Below are 20089 nucleotides of genomic sequence, written 5' to 3'. Positions count from 1 at the left end.
TGGCTCGCTAGTAGAAGAGAGAAAGTAAGAGAGAAAGAGATACATTTTTACGTGTATATAGTAAAAAGAAGAAAAGAAAAAGAGAAGGGGAAAGATATATACAATGTATGTTTTATATATAGATATATGGGTATGTATATATATATGTGTGTGTGTATAAAAGAAAAGTTTACGTTTTTCCTTCTTGAAAATCTTCGAGAACCTATGTGTGTTACACAACGCTCGTAAGCGCCTTATATTCTAGGCCCTATACCTTTTTTTTATACTATTTACACATCAGTCGTAGAAACGTAAAACGTTCGTTTTTTTTTCCCCTTTACCGATCGGTGATTTTCTCTTTTTTCTTCTTCATTCAAGTATATGCTGAGGGAAAATGTTAACTTCGTGCTCTCTTTTTGTTTCTCTCTTTTTCAAAGCATAAAAGACAAGAGAATAGTTAGAGACGTAAAGTTTTACCTATACTGCAGAGATGTTCCTCGTGAACTAAGGAAGTCTGATCGAACTTAACGTTTCGTGCGGAAGCCCGAAGATCGATGACGCATTATTGAGAAAGATGGTGAGAGTAAAAGAGATAGAGGAAGTTTCAACGTGCTCGAAGATCGTACGTTAGTTTCCTAAAGTTAAGATATTACTATCATCCGATCGAGTTAAATTTGAAAGTCGTGAGAATGTAGGTAGCTGGATAGAGAAGAAAATGTTGATTCGTCATGTTCGGTGTTCTTGTTGTTAAACCGGAAGCTTTTAAAGAACAAGGATACCCGTTTGAACATATTTCATCATGGAAATGACTTCCTTGTAATTAACTTTCCTTTGGACTAAAACTTCTAAGATCGATTGCTTTTGTCGATCTTTAAACTTAATACACCAAGTTAAAGTTTCTCAAATGTACTTTCCTTCGCTCTTTCTTACTTCAAACTAAAGTACCAAATCTTTTATAACAGGTAGCCTTGCAATTTGAAAAGATCGAGAATCAAGCTCGTATCGTTTCGCATCCTGATATCGAGTTGAATATAATCGATTAACGCTAAGGAGATCAAAGTTCAACGATTCTGTTCTATTCTTCCTTCGAATTTTGATAATGCTATCCACTTTATTCTCTCGTTGTAATTTAAACTTGTGCTTTTCGGGTCAGGGTAAAGCAAACATAATGTCATTCGAATCATTATGCGAACTATGCAAATACATTAAAATTGCAACGGATATACGATTACGTTTAATAACAATTAGAAATTCGTTTGATATTTTATTAACGATCGTTTACGTTAAACGAGTTTGTGTCGATATTTACGTTTACGAAAATTTTTTTTTATTCTTTCTCGTGGTTGTATTTTTTTCTCTCTCTCTTTTTTCTTTTTTTTTTATCGAACTCGAAATTTTGCCCAATTTTCTGAAAACTGTATACGTTACCACGATTAAAAACGACAAACACAATTCCCCGAATTGGTTTATCTTTCGTAACAACTATGGAAAACCGTATACTATACAATTTTACGGTCTGGAATGCTAGACCAAACCACCCTTTTGTTCGTTGATCGTTCTATGCCGAATAATCGATAGCTTCGGATATTAACCAAGAATGGGTTTCATTGAAAACTCTCTAACGACTTTTTCTGCTTCGACGATCGAATGCTCATAGCCGTGGAGAAAAGTAACGAGATGCTGGATAAGATAGTTCTAGCTAGCTTCAACTAGAATTCACTTCTACGATTCCGACTATGGTCGTTCGGGAATTGGAAAAGATTATCGAAGATTTTTATCGAAGAACGCATAGTAACAGTTTTGCTTTTTCTCGATTTGTTACTTCTTCAGTAAAAATTACAATATATAGAATATATTTTTTTAAATAAACCATATAATTTTTTAGATATCAATACCAAGAATAAATGCGATAAAAAATAATACTAAAATTAAAATAAATTTAGGTACTTTCTTTTTTTTTTTATACCTGTTAAACGTTTCTACAGCTTTGTGTAGATTCGATATTTTACGTTGTAACAAAGGTATATGGTAGGTTGTTAAATACAATAGACATTTTCAAAAGCTAAGAGGCACCACCCACACTACATTATTTCAACAAGTTCTAAAGTCATGCAAGCATGAAACAACAAAATACTTATATAAGATATACTTAACATAATACCATCCTACAATGACTATCCTTACTAACGCTACGTTTAAGTTTTCATGGATCGTTTGAAATGTTCGAGAATACGTAAGACCAAACTGTTCTACGTATAATAAGGTATTATAACAAAAGGTGAAGTAACTTTTTGATATTCATGGATGACGGTAGGTAAGATCAACGGTGCTCTTAGCAAACTACGTTCACGTATCCGAAAGCTTGCCTTGTACGTGAATAAAAAGCACTTTTTCCTGTAACTACTATTTATAGATAAATAATCAAAAATAATTATAGTTAAAAAGAATCGACACGTGTTAACTGTACAAAATTTAGACAAAGTTAGTTTTCTATTTCACACTCTTTTAATTCATCGAAACAAATAAATGAACAAAATATTTTCTTCTTACGAGAAATAAAATCATTTTTTATACTATGAAAAATAAGAAAGTACTTTGAAAACGATAATATACTTACAAAACACTACGAATCATTTCATTTTATTCACCGTAGATAATGTACAGTCAATTGACATTTAATTTAATTTTTTTCACGTTAATATCATTTTCATTTGCCATTTTGCAAATAAGAAAGATAATAACGCTTTTTCTCACAAGCAATCGTAATATAATTTTCTTCTACGCGATATACCAATTCTCTTTTTCCTTCATGCTGCTATGTAAGAAAGAAGAAACTGAATTAAGAGTGGCTCAGCCTTTTGAATCCAAACGGAATCGCGGAGGCATAATAGGAAAAGAAAGAAAGAAAAAGAAAAGAAATATAAGAAAAAAAAACTTATTTCCTGATTTCCTCGAGTGAACACCAAGAGTCGAGTTATCATCACTAAAAGAATCGTGTCAAATCTAAACGAAAAGTTTCTCGACGTACACCCACTTTTTTCTGTTATTTATCTTTTATTCTTTTTTTTCTTCTTCTTCTTTTTCTTCTTCATCTTTTTCTTAATAGCAAATAGAAAAAGAGACCGAGAAAATTTAATTAAAAGTACGTAAGTAATATTGTAAAGTATAAATTTAATATCCGAAAGTTCGCATTGCAGATAAATACTGAATAAAATTGACAATAATAGTTTTTTTAATAATAACAAATGAAATATTTTTTAAACTGCTAGGATAATACTTTATTGTTTTTTTACTTTCAGAAAATATAATATTATTGCTATGTGACATCGTTGAAATACTTTAGAATGGAATTATAAAACTTCGAAATGTTTGTGTTTCTGAATTAAAATGTTTTATGTATTTTAACAATGATAACTTTAAAAAGAAAAAATAAAGAGATTTTTTTTCTCCTTGTTGAAAATACCCTTTATTTCGAGGATCGCCAAAAGTATCTATATTTCAATTCAACCTTTTATCTCTTTCACGTATTTTTCGGGTCAGAGAATCCAGGACGTGCTTGAAAGTCAAACAAAGGCAGAGAAAAATAGTGAGGGAGAAAAGGGCACATCTTGTTTCTTCTAAATTACTTGTAATAAAACACGCTACTAAAGAGAAAGAGAAAGAGAGAAGGAAAGAGAATTATCATCGTTTCAAAAGTTATATCAGATCAGTAAAGAGGTTAACGCATATTCACGTACGTACGAGTAGAGGGATCAGAAGTACTTTTCCCTTTACTCCTTGTCGTGACGCTCTTTCGCTACCTTCCATTTTCGAGGGTCCTTTTTGCATTGATAACGTTAATAAGCTGGTTAATTAAAGCTATGACAAAGACGATATTACTGTTGTAATAATGCTTCCAAGATCTAGTCTTAACCATGGAAGATGTTATGTTTAAAATGAAAAAGAAAGAGAGAGATAGAAAGATCAAGTTGCATTTTTGAAGTCTCTTTAATAATTTGCATTATTTTAAAGTTTCCAGTACAAATCTTCTAAATACCTACGAGAGATTAATCGAATTAATATGTATCTAATATCTATGTCCGATATACATATCCATATACATATAATATAGTCAAAATATCGATGAATAACATTCTATCTCTTTTAGATTTAAAATCAAATTCCAATTCAATTGTCGAATACTATTTCGTTTAAAAAAAAAAAAAAAGGAAAAAATAAATAAATCGTTTCTCTTTCGCATCAGTGAAAAAAATTGTTGGGTATCTACTCACATAGGAATTTTGTTCCGAAATTGCCTGTTTTAAATGCAATACAGGGTGTTAACCAGGTGTGCATGTGTATTTAAAGGAAAGGAAGGTAGAGAAAAAGAGAGAGAGAGAAAAGGTATAAAAATATTCGGACGCTTTACGATGGTGTAGCATGACGACGAGACGGTTATTGTCTCTTCAAAAATTACATTGAGCCACTGTACTAGGGTGTTTAGTCTCAGCCACGATAAATCTACTCATACATTTTACTTCCCTTTCCCATTTTCATCCCTACCCTCTTTCATTCACCGGCCCATCCCCCTCTCTCTCTCTCTCTTTTTCTCTCTCTCTCTCTCTTGTTTATCGCCTTCGTTTTCCTCTTCGTTATCCAACTTCTGAAATACCACCTGCAGGCCCATTTACTCGGTCACCATGTATGTCAGACAACACCTATTACCATGGTAATACAATCGCATAATGTCACTTTCGTCTTTGCACCCACGATAATGCCCGATTTAATGAACCACAGAATCACGGTCTTAATTCGTAACGAGAAACCAGCCTAAGCGAAACAGAAATGACTATGCGAAGGAGACCGTCTGGTTATCGATTTAGTTCCACGTTATTTCCTTCGAGATAAAGGATTAGCCTCTATCAGAGAACACCACTAGCTTTTAGTTTTACTTTTTCTATAAATCTATATATTTTTTCTTAATATTGAATTCCCATTTGCGAGTTAATGGCAACAGGTTCGTCTGTGTGATGGACAGAATTATTTGATGAATTATAAGCTACATTTATTGTTTAGATTTATTAATTTCGTATTATTCATTTGTGTATAATGAAGGCTGTTTCTTTCGTGCATACGTTCAATACAATTGTGAACACCTAGGCAACAATTCGGACTCTACGAAAGGCCAACGAAATCGGTAAGGCAAACAAATGTGTTTTAACCTTATTTTCTTGGGAAATATTACAAGATATAGAAACGTACGCCTATTTCATTATGCAAATTTATGTATATGCACGCCTACATCGTCGAAAGTACGGCGTTAATACCGGCAACTTGCCAAAATCCCTATTTTGGCGAAACCCCCGTATTTTGGTGTAGATTTAATGCAAATTTGCATGTAACTATGGTGGCGCAATAATGTCTCCGATAGTTACGCGGAATTATTACATTATCGTCGCATTATTTAGCTGGTCCTGAAAGTTCGTTAAGTCGTGAGTGCGATAAAAGAAAAAAAAGGAGAGAAACAAAAAAAATTCATTCCATGTAAAAAACCCTCGCTCGGGTAAACGCGAGTCTACTACTTTAGCAAGGAATTCTGATGACAAACTCTTAACTGTGTGGGGATATTTAATTTCATGAACAATAACGACGTCAGTAAAACGTCGGTAAACTTTATTCGAACATTTTTCTTCGTGACACTTATATCTATATATCTGTCTCCTTCTATTTTCCTTTATTATTTCTCGAAATAAAAAAAGAAACGAAAGTAATAAATAAAAATGATTTTTAGTTTTTCTTCGAAGAATGGCTTGCTTCTTTTATTATTTGATCCTTGAACGTTTACTTCATCTTCGGAAAAATCCTTTCTCTTTTCTGAAAAATCGTGTAAGCAAGTATCACGAAGTTACGCTCGTCGAATTAGTCGAGTTTCGAAGTCGAAAGTTCAGGGAATAGTTCTTTGCAACATTCTTTTTCCTCGATTTTCTGACAAAGTTCAAAACTAGAAAAAACTTTCACGTTACCGTGCTGGATGGAGCGGGATGATTTGTAATACAGAGAGATAGCAAGAAAATTTCGAATAATTTGAAAAAAAAGAGGGGGAAAGAAAAAAAATTATGAAAAACTTTTTTATCTTCTATATGCACTTAGATATTAGTAAAAATACTACTAAAATTATTTCTACGTCTAACAAAAGAATAAAGATAGAAGAAAATAATTTTTTTACAATCAATAATATATATTATTATTATTCCTTCGAAATACAATTTTAAAATAATATTTTTGTACTTTCTAAATATATTTCAATTAAAATCAACTCCCACGCTAAATTAAATTTAAATTAAAAAATGTAATCTATAATAGAGTTCATTATTGCGCACGATTGAAAATTGAAACACATCAAATCCAATGTTGACATCCAGTTAAAAAAGGTTTTACATCGTATTTCGAATGAAATCGAAAAAAAATTGGGGGTTAGATGGTTGAAGCCGATGCAGAAGTTGTATAGACACGCGATGCGTACTTATGTGTATGCATACTATGAAGCAGCTACTGACATAATATAAACGTGGCGTGGCCACGATGGAGCAACGCGTTACTGCCAATCTCCTTCACGGTCGTTAGCGCACCTGCCCGCACGTGCACGCACGCGCACTGGCCCGTGTAATATATTTCCCTGCGTGCTTGTGCACCCAACCACCACCAATACTAATACTACCACCTATATATCCAAAGGCTCGACGAACTCGTATATATATATATATATACAAACGCTTTTACAGAGTGCATCGGACGCCGCCACGCTGCGGCCGTTAGAACGATCGATAACCAGGACCTTCGAGTTATAGCGCGACTTTCAAAACAAAACTGACCCTTCAATGTATATTTTTTTTTTTGCCATGTTTTACGATGATCTTAATTATTTTTCTTATAATTAAGTTTAAAATATATTTGAAAGATTTATTATTTAAGTATATAGAACAAATTTTTCTTTTTTGAATAATATACGAAATTTGGATTAGTACTTTGTTGAAATTTCGGATGATTTATGAAATGAGACAAAAAAAAATGAGTAAAATTCATTTGATATTTTTCTTAAAAATCTGATACACACAACGTGTGTCTATTTTCATGGTTTGATTAAATATACCATGAATTGCGCATGCCTACGTCCGATGGGAAAACTTTGTTGTTATTCCTCGTGAAGGGAACATTGCACGAAAAATCGATCAGTCACATATTTGTTCCGATCGGACGAACATCAAAACTATTCCACGTACGTGGGTTGTTCCCTTTTGCGAACTAAAATCTATCCTAAATTTATTATTATTAATAAACAAAAATAATTAATTCTTAATAATTTGAACGTATTTGAAAAACTACGGATGAACATGTATGAATGGAAATTCCACGGGAACGTTTTTAATATCCTTAATATATACTAGGTAGGATAAGTTAAAAATTTTTGTTGGTAAAAAAATTTTGCTGAGAGAACTGGAATCGACGTACGTATAGGATAACTAATAGCATGTCTACGAGTTCTCTCTCACTTCGGTTAACATGCAACGTCGAGAAACTTCAACAAATTTTGTGAGGAAATTTGGTTCAGCTATCCGGCAGATCGAGAATTTCCTCTCGTACGTGGATTATCCGTAGGTACTTATCACGTTAAAGCGCTTATCTGAAAATTCGTGATGAATTTCGTCGTTGATTACGTTGTCAGGAGTACAGGCTTAACAAGCAACGGTTGGTATTAAACTTTCAAGATGACAAACCGCTGCTACGACACCTGAATAAATGAGAGCCTTCGAATTCGGATTGGACTTTGAGAAAGCTTTTACGAATCCTTCCGAACAGATATAAGTCTATACTTATGCAACAAACACATGTACGCACGCATACACATTTACGTATAGATCTTCTACCATCAATGAGCACGAGCGTTTTATCGAAATCGAATCTTTCTTATACACTTTTAATCTCTTCGTAAACGTATGAAAGAAGATGACACAACGTGATTTATCGGGATACTGATGAACGTTCGTATATTTTTTCTTATTTTCTTTGAAGTGAAATTTCTTTTGGTAAGATACCGATATTTTGAAACGACACGAAAAATGAAAGGTTTTGAAAGAAGCGTGTTACTTGGTATGGTGAAACTCATTATCAGCTGAATCGCTAATACCTTTCAAGTATTGTTCGCTAACATGAGTGTATCGCGTGTACAATATTAGAATTAGTTAAGTTCTTACTTGTGTAAATTCTTACCATTTAAATTATTTAAGAAGTGAAATAAACATTTAATGTGTTTCACATGGGTGTACAGATACATTTAATAATTTTTGTTTCCGAGTATAGGGTTAATCTACAGAAAAAATTAATTAATAATCTAATATTTCAATACAGTTTTTATCATAAAAAGCTTAAGAAGTTTTATTACACTCCTGTATGAGTTCTACGCGTTTTTATTTTCTACACATAAAAATAAAATATAATATGCCGCACGTATGACGAGTGAGATAATTAAAATTTTTCAATTCGATTCCGTTCAATTCGTCGGATGATATCGAGGGTTTAACTGGGAGAACGATAGTACAATAAAATTGGTGAAAAGCCTGAACAAATATAATGATTTTAGCACCAATTTGTTCCATCGAACTTTATTCTACAACGAATTATTTTGAATTTTCTCATGCAGCAAATTTTATTCGAATGCGGTACGTTGGATTATAAATTAAAAATTAGTCTTTTTGGGTATATTATATTAGATATAATAGGATCAACTTAATTGATATTTTTGTAAAATGATATCAAAATTCTTGTATGATAAAAATAAAAAAGGTACAAATTACATATAGTCAAATTTATGAAATATCTTTGGATGAAATGCAGCAATTTTGAAAGAAGCTATTTTTATTTAAACAAAAACTAGTTCGAATCGTTTTTAGTATAATTTTCTATAAATTTTAGATAGAAAAAGAAAGAAAGAAATAAAAAAAGAAGGAAGAAAAAAAGAAAAGTAGTTAATACTTTCTCGAGAACCGAAAGAGCTTTTCGTTGATATATTTGTGGCCGTAGTAGAAGCTTTAAAACTGGAAGACACCGAGAACCGAATGAACGCTTTATTTTATCTCAAATTACTGTCTAGAGTTTAAGGAGGTCATGGGAAGAGACGATTAAAAGTTTAAGCTGAAGTAACGCCGTCACTGTCACTTGGACAAACCGGATTCTTCGAAAAGGAGAAAGTTTTTCTTTAGCCGAGGTAACACGAGTTTTTAAAGGAAACTTTTACCGAATGATTTAAAAAGACTTCACTGGCATTACTTTTTTAAGCAAACCTTTTTTTTTAATTCATCTTACTGATTTACGAAGAAACTATACGACAATTTTTTCCTTGTGTTTTTTAGTTTATCTAATATTGGAAAATTTTACACGTAAGTTCGTTGATGATCGTTGATTCGACAAAAATATTCTTGGAATAATCTTTTTTCTTTTGCAATATCTCATACGTAGATATATGTTTTGCTTTAAATAATTCCTCAAAAAAAAAAAGAAAAAAAAAGAAATTAACACGAAAAAGCGACTACGAACGAGAGAAATGAAGGTAAAAAATAATTACGCGTCGAGTATAAAGTTTATACTCCGAATCCGAACAACGATTCGTACATAGAAATTGAATTTTCAGGTGCGAAGGAAATTCTTTCTACTTTCCTATTCTCTCTATTGGTGTCGAGTTCACAAGTGAATACGTGGCTGAACGTTGCTATCGTTTTCCGACACGATCCTATAGTCTCGCGATTCTCGCCAGCCATATGGTGCGCTTGTTTTTGGTGATTAACGGTTCTGACATCTGTGACGGATCATAAAACAATCAATAAGTTCGCGTCCGGTTGATAGCTCAACGGAATGTTTCGACGAGAAAACTCATTATGTCGAACCATATCGAACGAAATAATATATTTTCGATTAAATTGTTCGACAAAAAGAAAGGAAGAAAAAAAAGTATTGAACGATTATAATTTTATATTTATTTTTTTTTTAATACTACGATACCCCGTAAATTGTATAATTCGATCATTTAAACGCATAACATTTTTAATAAACTGATAAGAAAGAATAAAATCAAAATTTTCATTGTATTCTTCATAGATGTAATTTGATTTCAGTTCAATATTTTAATTGTTGTTTAGATTAAAGAGTTGTATAGAAAAAATGTAAGACTTGAGTATACCAATGACAAAAAAAACCTGTACAAGAATCGATACTTTTCTGATCGTTGCCAAAACATAACGAGATACTCGAATAGTCCCTAAATCACTCTAAATCACTAATTTATATACTCTTCTAGTAAGAGAATTTTAATCTGGATTCGTGGAAATCGTAATCGCCGTGGTCAGTTATTTTCCAGTCTCTATAGTCCTAGCTCTTTTTCAGTCTCTTTCGAAGCACACACAACGTTCATTTTATTCGTTCGATGAATTCTCCGGTTGAAAGGCCAAAGCCATGGAAGAAGGGAGAATGATAGAGAGAAAGAAAGAAAGAAAGAAAGAGATAGATAAATAAATCTAAATCGTACGGGGATCCGATCGGATTTCGCGTTTTCACGAACGCACAACGACCAGGCTACATTGTTGGTAGCGCGCATGCGCATAAAATAAATGCCCGGAGAACGTTCGTAGAAAGGGGGTGGTGGAAGGAGACATGGGAAAAAGTTAGGAGAGAAGGGCTCGCATCCGGATTTCATCACCATCGATGCCCGACCGACACTGGCAACGTTCCTTTACCTCGACGTTTCGCATTTCCGGAATTTCGTGGTCCGTATAAATTAATCCTCACGATTTCCCCTACGTTTGCTTTTGTTTTTATCTATTTCTTGCTTTCTTTTCGTTACCAGGATTTCCACAAGCGGCTCTCACAGATCAAGGAACTCTCGTTGAACCTTTCTTTATTTCCTTCTTCTTCTCTTTCTCTCTCTTTCTCTTTTTCTATCGATTTTTACTCGATCGATCCGTAACGAATCTCATTCCTTATTTACGAACAACCGCGGCAAATTTTTTGTCACCTAAAACAAAAATTCGAACGGTTCGAAAATGATAAATGCATCATCGTGGTTGTAGTTTTTTCTCTTGCAACTTTAATTTCGTGCGTTTTGAAAAATTACAAAAAAAAAATATTGTTAACCTGTTTTTCTAACCCTCTATTTCTACTCTCTCTCTCTCTCTCTTCTTCTGTTTCGTAATATTCATTCGTGGCTCACGGATCTGATCATATTTTAAATATTTAAGGAATTCTTTACTAGTCTTTTAATAAATATTTAAAAATTCAATCGTGGTTTCTTTTCAGTTGTCGAGGATGACTTACCTACGCAACAGACGAATCGTGAGAACAATTTCGAAGATAACTTTGCTCGCAACGGTGGTAAGATATAAATAATAACTTTTTATTATATAAAATTCTTATTTTTTCTAAACGAGTTACAGTTATCAGATTTTAATTTTTATGCTTTCTGTTAACATTGAAGAAGAGGAAGAAAACGAAGAAGAAAATTATAACTACGAAGATGTCATGACAGAAGAAACGGATTTCAAATTAAACGAATTCGTGCAAAGGTATGATAAGAGTTTGATTTTAATAAACAAATATTGTATTCGAAAACAAATAAATAGATTCTACTAATTAGAAACATCGAACAATTAATTGTTTTAGATTCGCAAATGTAAAGATAGTTAAAGCTCTTAACCTTCTTCTGCAACAATTTGATAAGAATACTAACGAGGTCAATCATTACGTCACGAAGATGTTGCACAGAATTGCATACGAATGTAAAATGCCTGCTATGATATTTCAAGCATCGATATTTCGAACTTTTCAAAAGGTCTTCGAATCGAAGAATCCTGAACACAAGGTATTTAATTATACATTTTCTTAATGTGCGTATATTTTCAATTATTTTCTAAGATTTTTCTCGCCCATGTATAAAGCCATGTTAAATCGATTAAAAGAAGAAGAAAAAGAAAAAGATAATAAATCGTTCTTTCTTGGTAACATAGCAATGTATGCTTTAGGAGCTTCAAAAGTTCGCGATCTTCATAATCCGTCGTTTCGTCGAAGTCGCGCAGAAGAACCGGAAGTCGTATATGGAGTTACTCTTCTGGAAGAACGCACATGATGCGACGCAAATCGTCGAGGGTTACAGTACTGAGAAGGATAAGAAGAAAGTTTCGCGGGGTGTTTGGACTGAGGCGGAGGAGGACGAACTCCGAACACTCTTCATGGAACATCAAACTAACAAGCCTTCGGAAGGTACGTCTCCCTCTCACTCTCTCTCTCTCTCTCTCTCTCTCTCTCTCTTTTCGTAAATATATAACTATTATTGATAAAATGTATAATTCAATTGATTCGTAAAAAAACTAGATAATAAACCAGTAATTAAACGTTTTAAGGTAAGAATATAAAAAGAATTTTATTATAGACATAAACTTGTTGCTTTATGAAATAACTAATTGAAATTTAATCCGTCTTTAAAGTATGCTTTTCTTTCTACACAACAATGCAAGGTAATTATTCGTATTTATTTTTTCCTGTACTTTGAAAATCATTTTTCTGTTAGTCATGGCGTTCTATTGGATTTAACAAATTATAAATTTTTAACTCGATTTAAAAGAACAAAGTAGAAGATATTATTTTAGAGATTTATAAATAGAATTCGAATCGTTCGTTCATACGTTCGTTTTTAACAATGTTTCGTAAGATAAAGTACTTCTGAGTTATAGTTATCGAATAAAATAACGTTGATTCGTTATAAATATCGTCGACAAAATGATTTTACGTTGCCGAGAAAATCATCGGTTAAGATGAAATCGTCGATATACGATCGAGAAAGAAATCAAGAAAGAGAACATGGATTTTGATATATTTCGAAATTAAGATTAAATTCGTTTCTCGTGATGAGACAGAAAGGAGTTTTGAGATATGGGAATATATGGTAGGGGCAAAAGGGTGCATAGTGCAGAGGAACTGGTGATGGGAATTGGTACGAGCGAATCGTCTATGTGATTTATTAGATCGACGATAACAATGTCTTCGTTTCTTGGTTAACCGAATCACGTAGCTCCGCGGATGATGCAGTTATCCCCTAGCCTCTAGGCCAATTCAGGGATAATATCGATCGTGTATAAATAGTTGAAACAACTTTGCCCTTGAATCAATGTCTCCACGGATTCGTAGCCAAAAAAATACGCTTTAAAAAGATTTTACAATACCGCTGATTTCTTCCTTATCAAGATTAAACCTTGACTTTTAAATAGCTACTTCATCAAACATTTAACGAATTGTTTGCTATATTTATCATTTATATCTTGGTTATTTCAAGCTCTTTTTCTCGAGAAATTTATTTCACGTCTTACACAGAATATCATTCGTCGAAAATGAAATATTATTATTAATTTAAATGAAACATTAATTATTTTTAATTAAAAATATAAGAGACAAGCATATCGATCCAAGAAATTAATTTAAAAGAATGATCTTGAAACGCAAATGTATTCTTGAATTTTTTATTATTTTTTTCTGCTTTCTTTTTTCCTTTCGCACGTAAAGAAAAGAGAGCAATTCGTATGAGTAGGTTGTTTGTGGTAAACCAGCGTCCTACAAGTTCGTCGTGTTGTCTCTCTACGTGGATGCCTGAGAAAGGGAGACAGGCATTGTTCTCTCAACTTCTAACGCAGGCCCGACATTTCGGTGTAATGAGTTGAGGAAGCATAGAGTAAAGCGAGAGAAAGGACAAAAGGGGTGGAGAATACTAGAAAGAGAAAAGGGTGTCAGTTTGACTTTCCCAGGTGACCACGCGGTAAAATTGTCGTGAGCAGGGTAAAAGTGGCAGGAAGGATCGGTGCTTTCAACTTGCCGGAATTTCCTGAAATTACGAGACGTAATTGTGGGTGTAACGAAAGAAAAAGCTCTTGTTATTTCTCGTTTGTTCGTTAAATCATCCTTACTCTAAATTTATAAGATGGAAAGGAAAACCATAGAAAATTATTTTGATTCTTACTTAGCAAGATACTTCGTCTTCCATTATGTATTTTCTTTTGTTTTTCTTTTTTTATTATTTTTATATTTCTTTTTTCCTTTTTTTTTTTTTTGTTTTGTTTATCACAAACTTCCACGCGCGTATCGATTAATTTTCTTTCATCCTACCTACGTCACCATCACCATCACCACCTCCACCTCCACCTCCATTATCACTACCGTCACCGTCGTCCTATCGCTCGTATTATATTAAATGTTCTTATCTCGAGTCCTATTTTCTTCGAGAATAATTGTCTTTTTCGTAATATTAATCACTCGTGCAAATCTCCCTAGAGAATCGAATATTAATGCTGCAATTCTTGACTAATGATCTCCCTCTCTCTCACTTCCTCTCTTTTTACTCTTATCTCTTCTTTCTTTTTTTTCTTTTTTTTTCTTTTTTTTCTTTTTTTTCTTAAAACGACGAATATAATACGGATAAATAATGACAAAGAGCAAATAACAGATTTTTTGTCGTCGGACATTCATCGATTCGTTGCAAGTCGTTAAAATGCTTCAAAGTGGAAATACGGATGACCCAAGCAAAAAAGTATAAATAATGCTTTCCTTTCCTATTTTATTTCTCATATTCCACTCCATTCGTATTATTTACTCTTCATCGACGAAACGAACGAATGAACAAATGAAATACGAGATAATAAATATTTAAATGTTACGAAATGGAAAAGATTCTAAAACGTCAGAGATTTATTATTTTTTTCTCTCGTATCAATGCAATCAAGCTAAGATGCAATATCATCTCGAACTGAAGTGTACTTGATGTATAAATTTAGAATAAGGTAGAGATTTAAGGCATGCCTGTGCTATTGTTTCAGATCTAATCGATTGGATACTCGAGAGACTCATCAACGAGACTCGCACGAGACGAGGAGTTATCAAGAAACTGAAAGAGATGTGCTTAGTCGTCAATTCCAAGGTATGTAAGTTTATGTATGCCGTTATCGTATATGTAGAACCAAACTTAGAAAATATGTGCCATTTAACATCCTACTTGACACTCTACTTTAGCGATAATCCTACTTTGCCGAGTCATACATTAAAGAAACAGGTTGAATTAGGCCAAACACGACTTTTCCATTTCACCCCTTTGCGTTCCACAAATTCGTTTTTTGTTTTCCTCCCTCTTCATCCTTTTTTTTTATCTTTCTTTTTTTAACTCTGCGTAAACTATCGTGTAATGGTAAGAAGAGAAGAAAAGCAAAATAATAAAAGAGTGAAAACGATATAACGTTAATGAAAAAAACTTATATAATGTTCTTTTCATCTTATCAGATAATCAGATATCACAAAATTACTTGAATATTGTACTCTTATCTATCTCTCTCTTTCTTTCTGTTTTTCTTACCAAGAGGAAGTTTCTTAATTTTCTCCTTACGTCAATTGATGAAACATCGATCGACAGGAGAAAAGGATTTTTAGGTTAAGTTCAAAATACACGGCCTGCTCTAAGAAAGATCGATCGAGGCCAAAATGACAAGAGTAAAAACTGGCTAAGATAAATGATCAGATAAAAATGTGTACTACGAAATGAAAATTAATCAACCATATAACAAACAAACAAAATAATGAAAAAATAAATATATAATAAATAAGAATTAAGAGAGAAAAAATATTTTTAAAACGTCTTATCTCTCTAAAAGATTGATTGTTCATGATCACGTCTCCGATGTTTCTGCTACTAGTAGGTATTCACGATTACGGAAAAGTATTTGAACCTTCGTTTCATCCTCTTTTCACTCTTCTACACTTTTTTTTTTCTCTGATACTCCTTTTCTTTCTTTTTCCCTTAGTAGCAAGTTGCTTGGCAAGGCTTGCGTGACAGGATCGATGATTTACGAGGATCGCGAAAAGGGCAAAGGAGTAAGATTTGAAATAAGAAAGTAAGATAGAAAGAGAGAGTGAAAGAAAGAGGGAAAAGAGGAAAAAGGGAAAGACGGGTCGCGAAAATAAGTTTCTGGACTACCTTCGTAGACGGACTGAACATATGCAAAAAATGGAGCCCGAGAATTGCTCCAGGAACTGTAAATTCTCGAGGGAGACAATTCCTACTTGGGGTTCCGCCTTTTCTCTCTATTTCCCTCTCTCTCTCTGTCTCTCTTTCTTTCTCTTTCTTTTTCTCATACGTCTCTTTTCTTATTTCTTCCTTCACGACGATTTTCTTCCTTTCTCTCTTTCCTTTTCTCATACGTCTCTTTTTTTTTTTATTTCTTCTCTTTCTTTCGCTTTCTCTTTTTCTCTTTTCTTTTCTCCTACCCCATGTTCTTCTTACTCTCAGCTCCTCTCCGCGTACGGATCAAGGTTTCCGTCGACGGGTTTCTATAGCCCGCGTATGCTGCTTTCATGCCTCTGCTTTTCCTTCAGGAAAAGTACGAAAATATCCTAGTCTTTCCTTCGTCACCACCAATATTCCATTTCCGTTAACTCCCCTTCTTCTTTTAAATTCACTATCTTTTTTTCTCTTACATTTTTTCTCTCTTCTTACATTCTTTCGCTCTTTTATCTAACGGCATGAAAAGCTATCGTGTCGCGTGTTTGCCTTTTGCCCCGTGCCGACACACATATAAACATTTATATCATCCTCTTGAGCTCACGAAAATAGGCGAGGGTTGTGAAACGAGAATAGGACAAGTGAGGTTTTACAAACGTGCGCGGTAAGAGAGAGAGGACACCTTCTTCTTCTCTCCTCTTCCGCCTACCACATTCCCCACGACTCTTCTTCCTTCTCTCTTGCTTTAAGGAATTCGAGCTAACGGATGGAACACGATCGAGAGGAAAGAGCGTGGAAAAATGTTTCCGTCGATGACGAGGCACCTCCTCGTTGCTTCACAAAACGGAATTCAACCCTCCTCCTTCTCCTCCTCCTCCCCCTTTTTCCCTCTCCTATTCCATGTCTCCTACACTCGTCTACACCCACCCTCAACCCCCCTCTTTTTTTTCGATCGATAGTTCAAAGCAAGATAGAAATACATTTACTATGTCACACATACGTAAAACACGCGCGAGCACGTTGTTTCTAAAGATCGATAATAATTAAATATAACTCTTAAAATTGTTTTTATGTTTATTGTATTTTTTTCTTTTTTTATCAAAAATGTTCCGTCACTTTCCTAAAATGAGTTCGACTATAAAAAAAAATGTGAAGAAGAAAACGCAAAAAAAAATAACGAACAAAGGGAAAACAGAAAATAGTTTCAAAGGATCTTCTATTCAACGAGTCGTAATAAAAGTATTTTCTTCGGCGTAGTATTTTCCTGACGTTTTGAGTGAGTCTTTCTCTTTTTCTCTCGACGTTTTTACGAGCTCGCATAATGCTGTCACGTAGAACGAGCTACTGTTTCGGGTTAATGTTGAGAATGACGCTTTTTGGTTAAATCGCACCCACGCGTTCGTACATGCACGTGTACAAACATTCACACTGACTCCCACACATACACGTTCTCGATATCGACCAGTCGCGTTACTCTAAAACCATGCAAACGTTTCTCGTAAATCAACCGATGGGTAGAACGAGAAAGAGAGATAAGGAGCATTCCTACTATTTTTATCAATCGCGAACGTAATTTTGTCATATAACACCTACATATATCATATGTTTTTTGGAACCGTCATATATTTTATCAGTTACCCGAATAAAGTTGTCCGGTTATTTCCATAAAAAAATTTTATAAAGAATATTTTTCAATGTCGTTTATCAAAAAAAAAAAAAAAGAATACGAGCTCACGAGAGAACCAGAAAGGTGTCATAGATTGAAAGATCTACCTTTCTTTATTATTCGTTTTTATAAAATTTCCTAGTTTAGCACGCATTCATAGCTTACGTGTATATACGTGACAATTGTGAGAGAATAAGAAAATGTGAAAATAAGCATTTGTTTAAACTAATTAATATTTTTTAGAATTTTTCTTTTTACACAATTTACATTTAATATTTTCGGCAACGAACATTATGATCGTATTATGATTGGAGACTTATTCGAGTAATATTTTTCTGAAAGCAATTTCGCTAGCACTTTATACTGTCAATCCCATTATTTATAGAAACGAAAGAAGAAAGTTCTTCGTACTTTCTCGACGTCTTATAAAATATAATACAACGGGCCTCAATGTTGATCCAAATATCGAACATTTTTCCTCGTATCTTCACATATCACGTTGAAATATCACCTCTCTCTTTATTTTCCTAGTTATTTTAGTTGTTTATATTCTGGGGAAACAAGAATACGAGTTAGTGAGGACAATGATAAGATAAACGGTGCGAATGTTCGCTCGACGTCTGTCTAATTCATATTGCCATAAGATATTGTAGCACACCCATTTGCAGCTATTCAGATCCCGTTACGGAGCATAATTCATATCCGAATTGGAAGATTAATCATAGGTGCGCAAATACGTGAAATAGGAATATACACGTTCTCTATCTCCCTCACTCCTACGTACTTTGTCTATCCGTCTGTCTCTTTTACTCCAATGAAAACCTCATATTCTGTCTTCACACAAGACGCTTAGCATACTCCACCTTTAGAGGTAATTCAAATAATGGTGGCATCGATATCACTCCGAATTCTTGAACACCCTCAAGCAGGAGGAAATATCTTGAAGTTCCTTGAATGACGTTGAGACGTCGGAAGACAAGAACACTAAAGAAATTCAATGACATCTAACCAAAGTATCCAAGATCATAACTCTTCCATAAAGACAAGATAAGAAAACCGCTGCGTCAGAAGGAAAAGATTTCTCGTCGTGAAATAGGAAGAGAGACAAAAAAAAATAAGAGAAAGAAAAAAATAAGAAAGAAGAGAACTCGAAGCTTATTCTTTCATCCTTTTAACTTTACTTTTACGAAGAAATATTTTCTTCAAAGAAAAATATTCAAATTTTTTCAACAAAGAAAAGTAGTGTATATTTTTATAAAAATTGAATAAATACAATAAACCGTAGAATTACAAAGATTGAAGAGAGAACTCATATTGTAATCGATCGTTGAAAATATTCCTGTATAAACTATCTATAATATTTCGATTAATACTTCCCTTATTTCGCTCTAGGTCTTGCAGATATTAAAAGCATTTCTTGAATATTTCATAACGTGTAGCGAGTGCATCATCGTTGGAGTCTGCATATTTTTAATTCCTTGAAATACGCTATGAAATCGATCTTTTTCTTCACCTTTATCTAGATGTTAAAGATCTTGAAATAATAACGATCCATTGATTTTCAATATATCTTCACTTCTTGAAGATTGGCAAAACAACGAGATATTCGATAAAAGACTGTATTCATTAGAAGAAAAAATGAAATATTAAAATTAAAACGAACGTTTTCTTTTTCGCGTAACATATACAGAATCATTTTATTATCGGACCCTTCTTCGATCTGCCATTTCATTATTCGACGATTGACGTCATTCAACTTGTGAAAACACAATTACCAAAAGCTTTTGAAATTAACGATTAATCATAAGTGGCCGATCGTCATAGGGCAGCAGAAAGAAAAAAGGTTCCTTCGAACTTATAGTTCGAGTAGGCTCTTTCGATAAACAATGTAAAAAAGATGAAAATCAGGGCAGGCAAGGGAGATCGAGATCATACAAAGTAAAAAGGGCTGACCCTGTTATTTATTCCTTGACAAACTCTTCGAGGAAGAGCTTAGGCGAGGAAGCGTTTCATTTAAATAATTTCATGCGCGAGTACGCTTCACCCTCGTGACTCGAAAAGTACCAAGGGATTGACAGAGAGAGAAAGAGAGAGAGAAAGAAAGGATTCCTTGGTAGAGTAAAAGCAGAGCGTGTTCGTTTGACATTCATTTAGTGCATGGAGTAGTACGCGTCAGCCATTTAGGCTTTGGCCTTCGTGGAATCCCTTTCTGTCCCTTATATCTCTCTTTCTCTTCCTTCCTCTTCTTTCCTTCCTTCCTTCAAGAAAGGGCAAAAGGTTAATCGTCGGAAAATGAGCTGACAGTTCTTCTACTATTTTTTTTATTCCAACTGGCATTGTAAAATTATAATCACGTTTAACATGTTCTTCTTTCTTATTCTTTAATCACG

At 33.6% G+C, this 20089-nt stretch overlaps 1 protein-coding gene and 1 long non-coding RNA gene across 4 annotated transcripts in view; one reads left to right on the top strand and one right to left on the bottom strand.

The window, feature by feature from the left end:
* Positions 1-20089, top strand: part of timeout (circadian regulator timeout) — a 166786-nt gene that overhangs the window by 136964 nt on the left and 9733 nt on the right. Inside the window, 5 exon segments of the mRNA XM_015334897.2 lie at positions 11302-11376; positions 11480-11567; positions 11665-11863; positions 12024-12261; positions 14862-14962. Of these exon segments, the coding sequence (XP_015190383.2) occupies positions 11302-11376; positions 11480-11567; positions 11665-11863; positions 12024-12261; positions 14862-14962 (701 nt within the window).
* The window catches only part of LOC149032992 (uncharacterized), a 58954-nt gene that overhangs the window by 34875 nt on the left and 3990 nt on the right, over positions 1-20089 (bottom strand). Inside the window, exon 1 of one of the 3 annotated variants that reach the window (XR_016176143.1) lies at positions 16300-20088. The exons of 1 other annotated variant lie outside the window; for it this stretch is intronic. This is a non-coding gene — a long non-coding RNA (uncharacterized LOC149032992). Of the gene's footprint in view, positions 1-6481; positions 6642-16299; position 20089 lie in introns of those variants that run through there. One more of the 3 variants, XR_016176146.1, reaches the window with a different exon arrangement.

Source organism: Polistes dominula, unplaced genomic scaffold (genome assembly GCF_049000335.1).
Source record: "Polistes dominula isolate Pdom_NZ unplaced genomic scaffold, Pdom_raw_medaka contig_31, whole genome shotgun sequence".
In the NCBI taxonomy this organism is placed as follows: Eukaryota; Metazoa; Arthropoda; class Insecta; order Hymenoptera; family Vespidae; genus Polistes; species Polistes dominula.
This window is presented reverse-complemented; position numbering and strand designations above follow the sequence as displayed.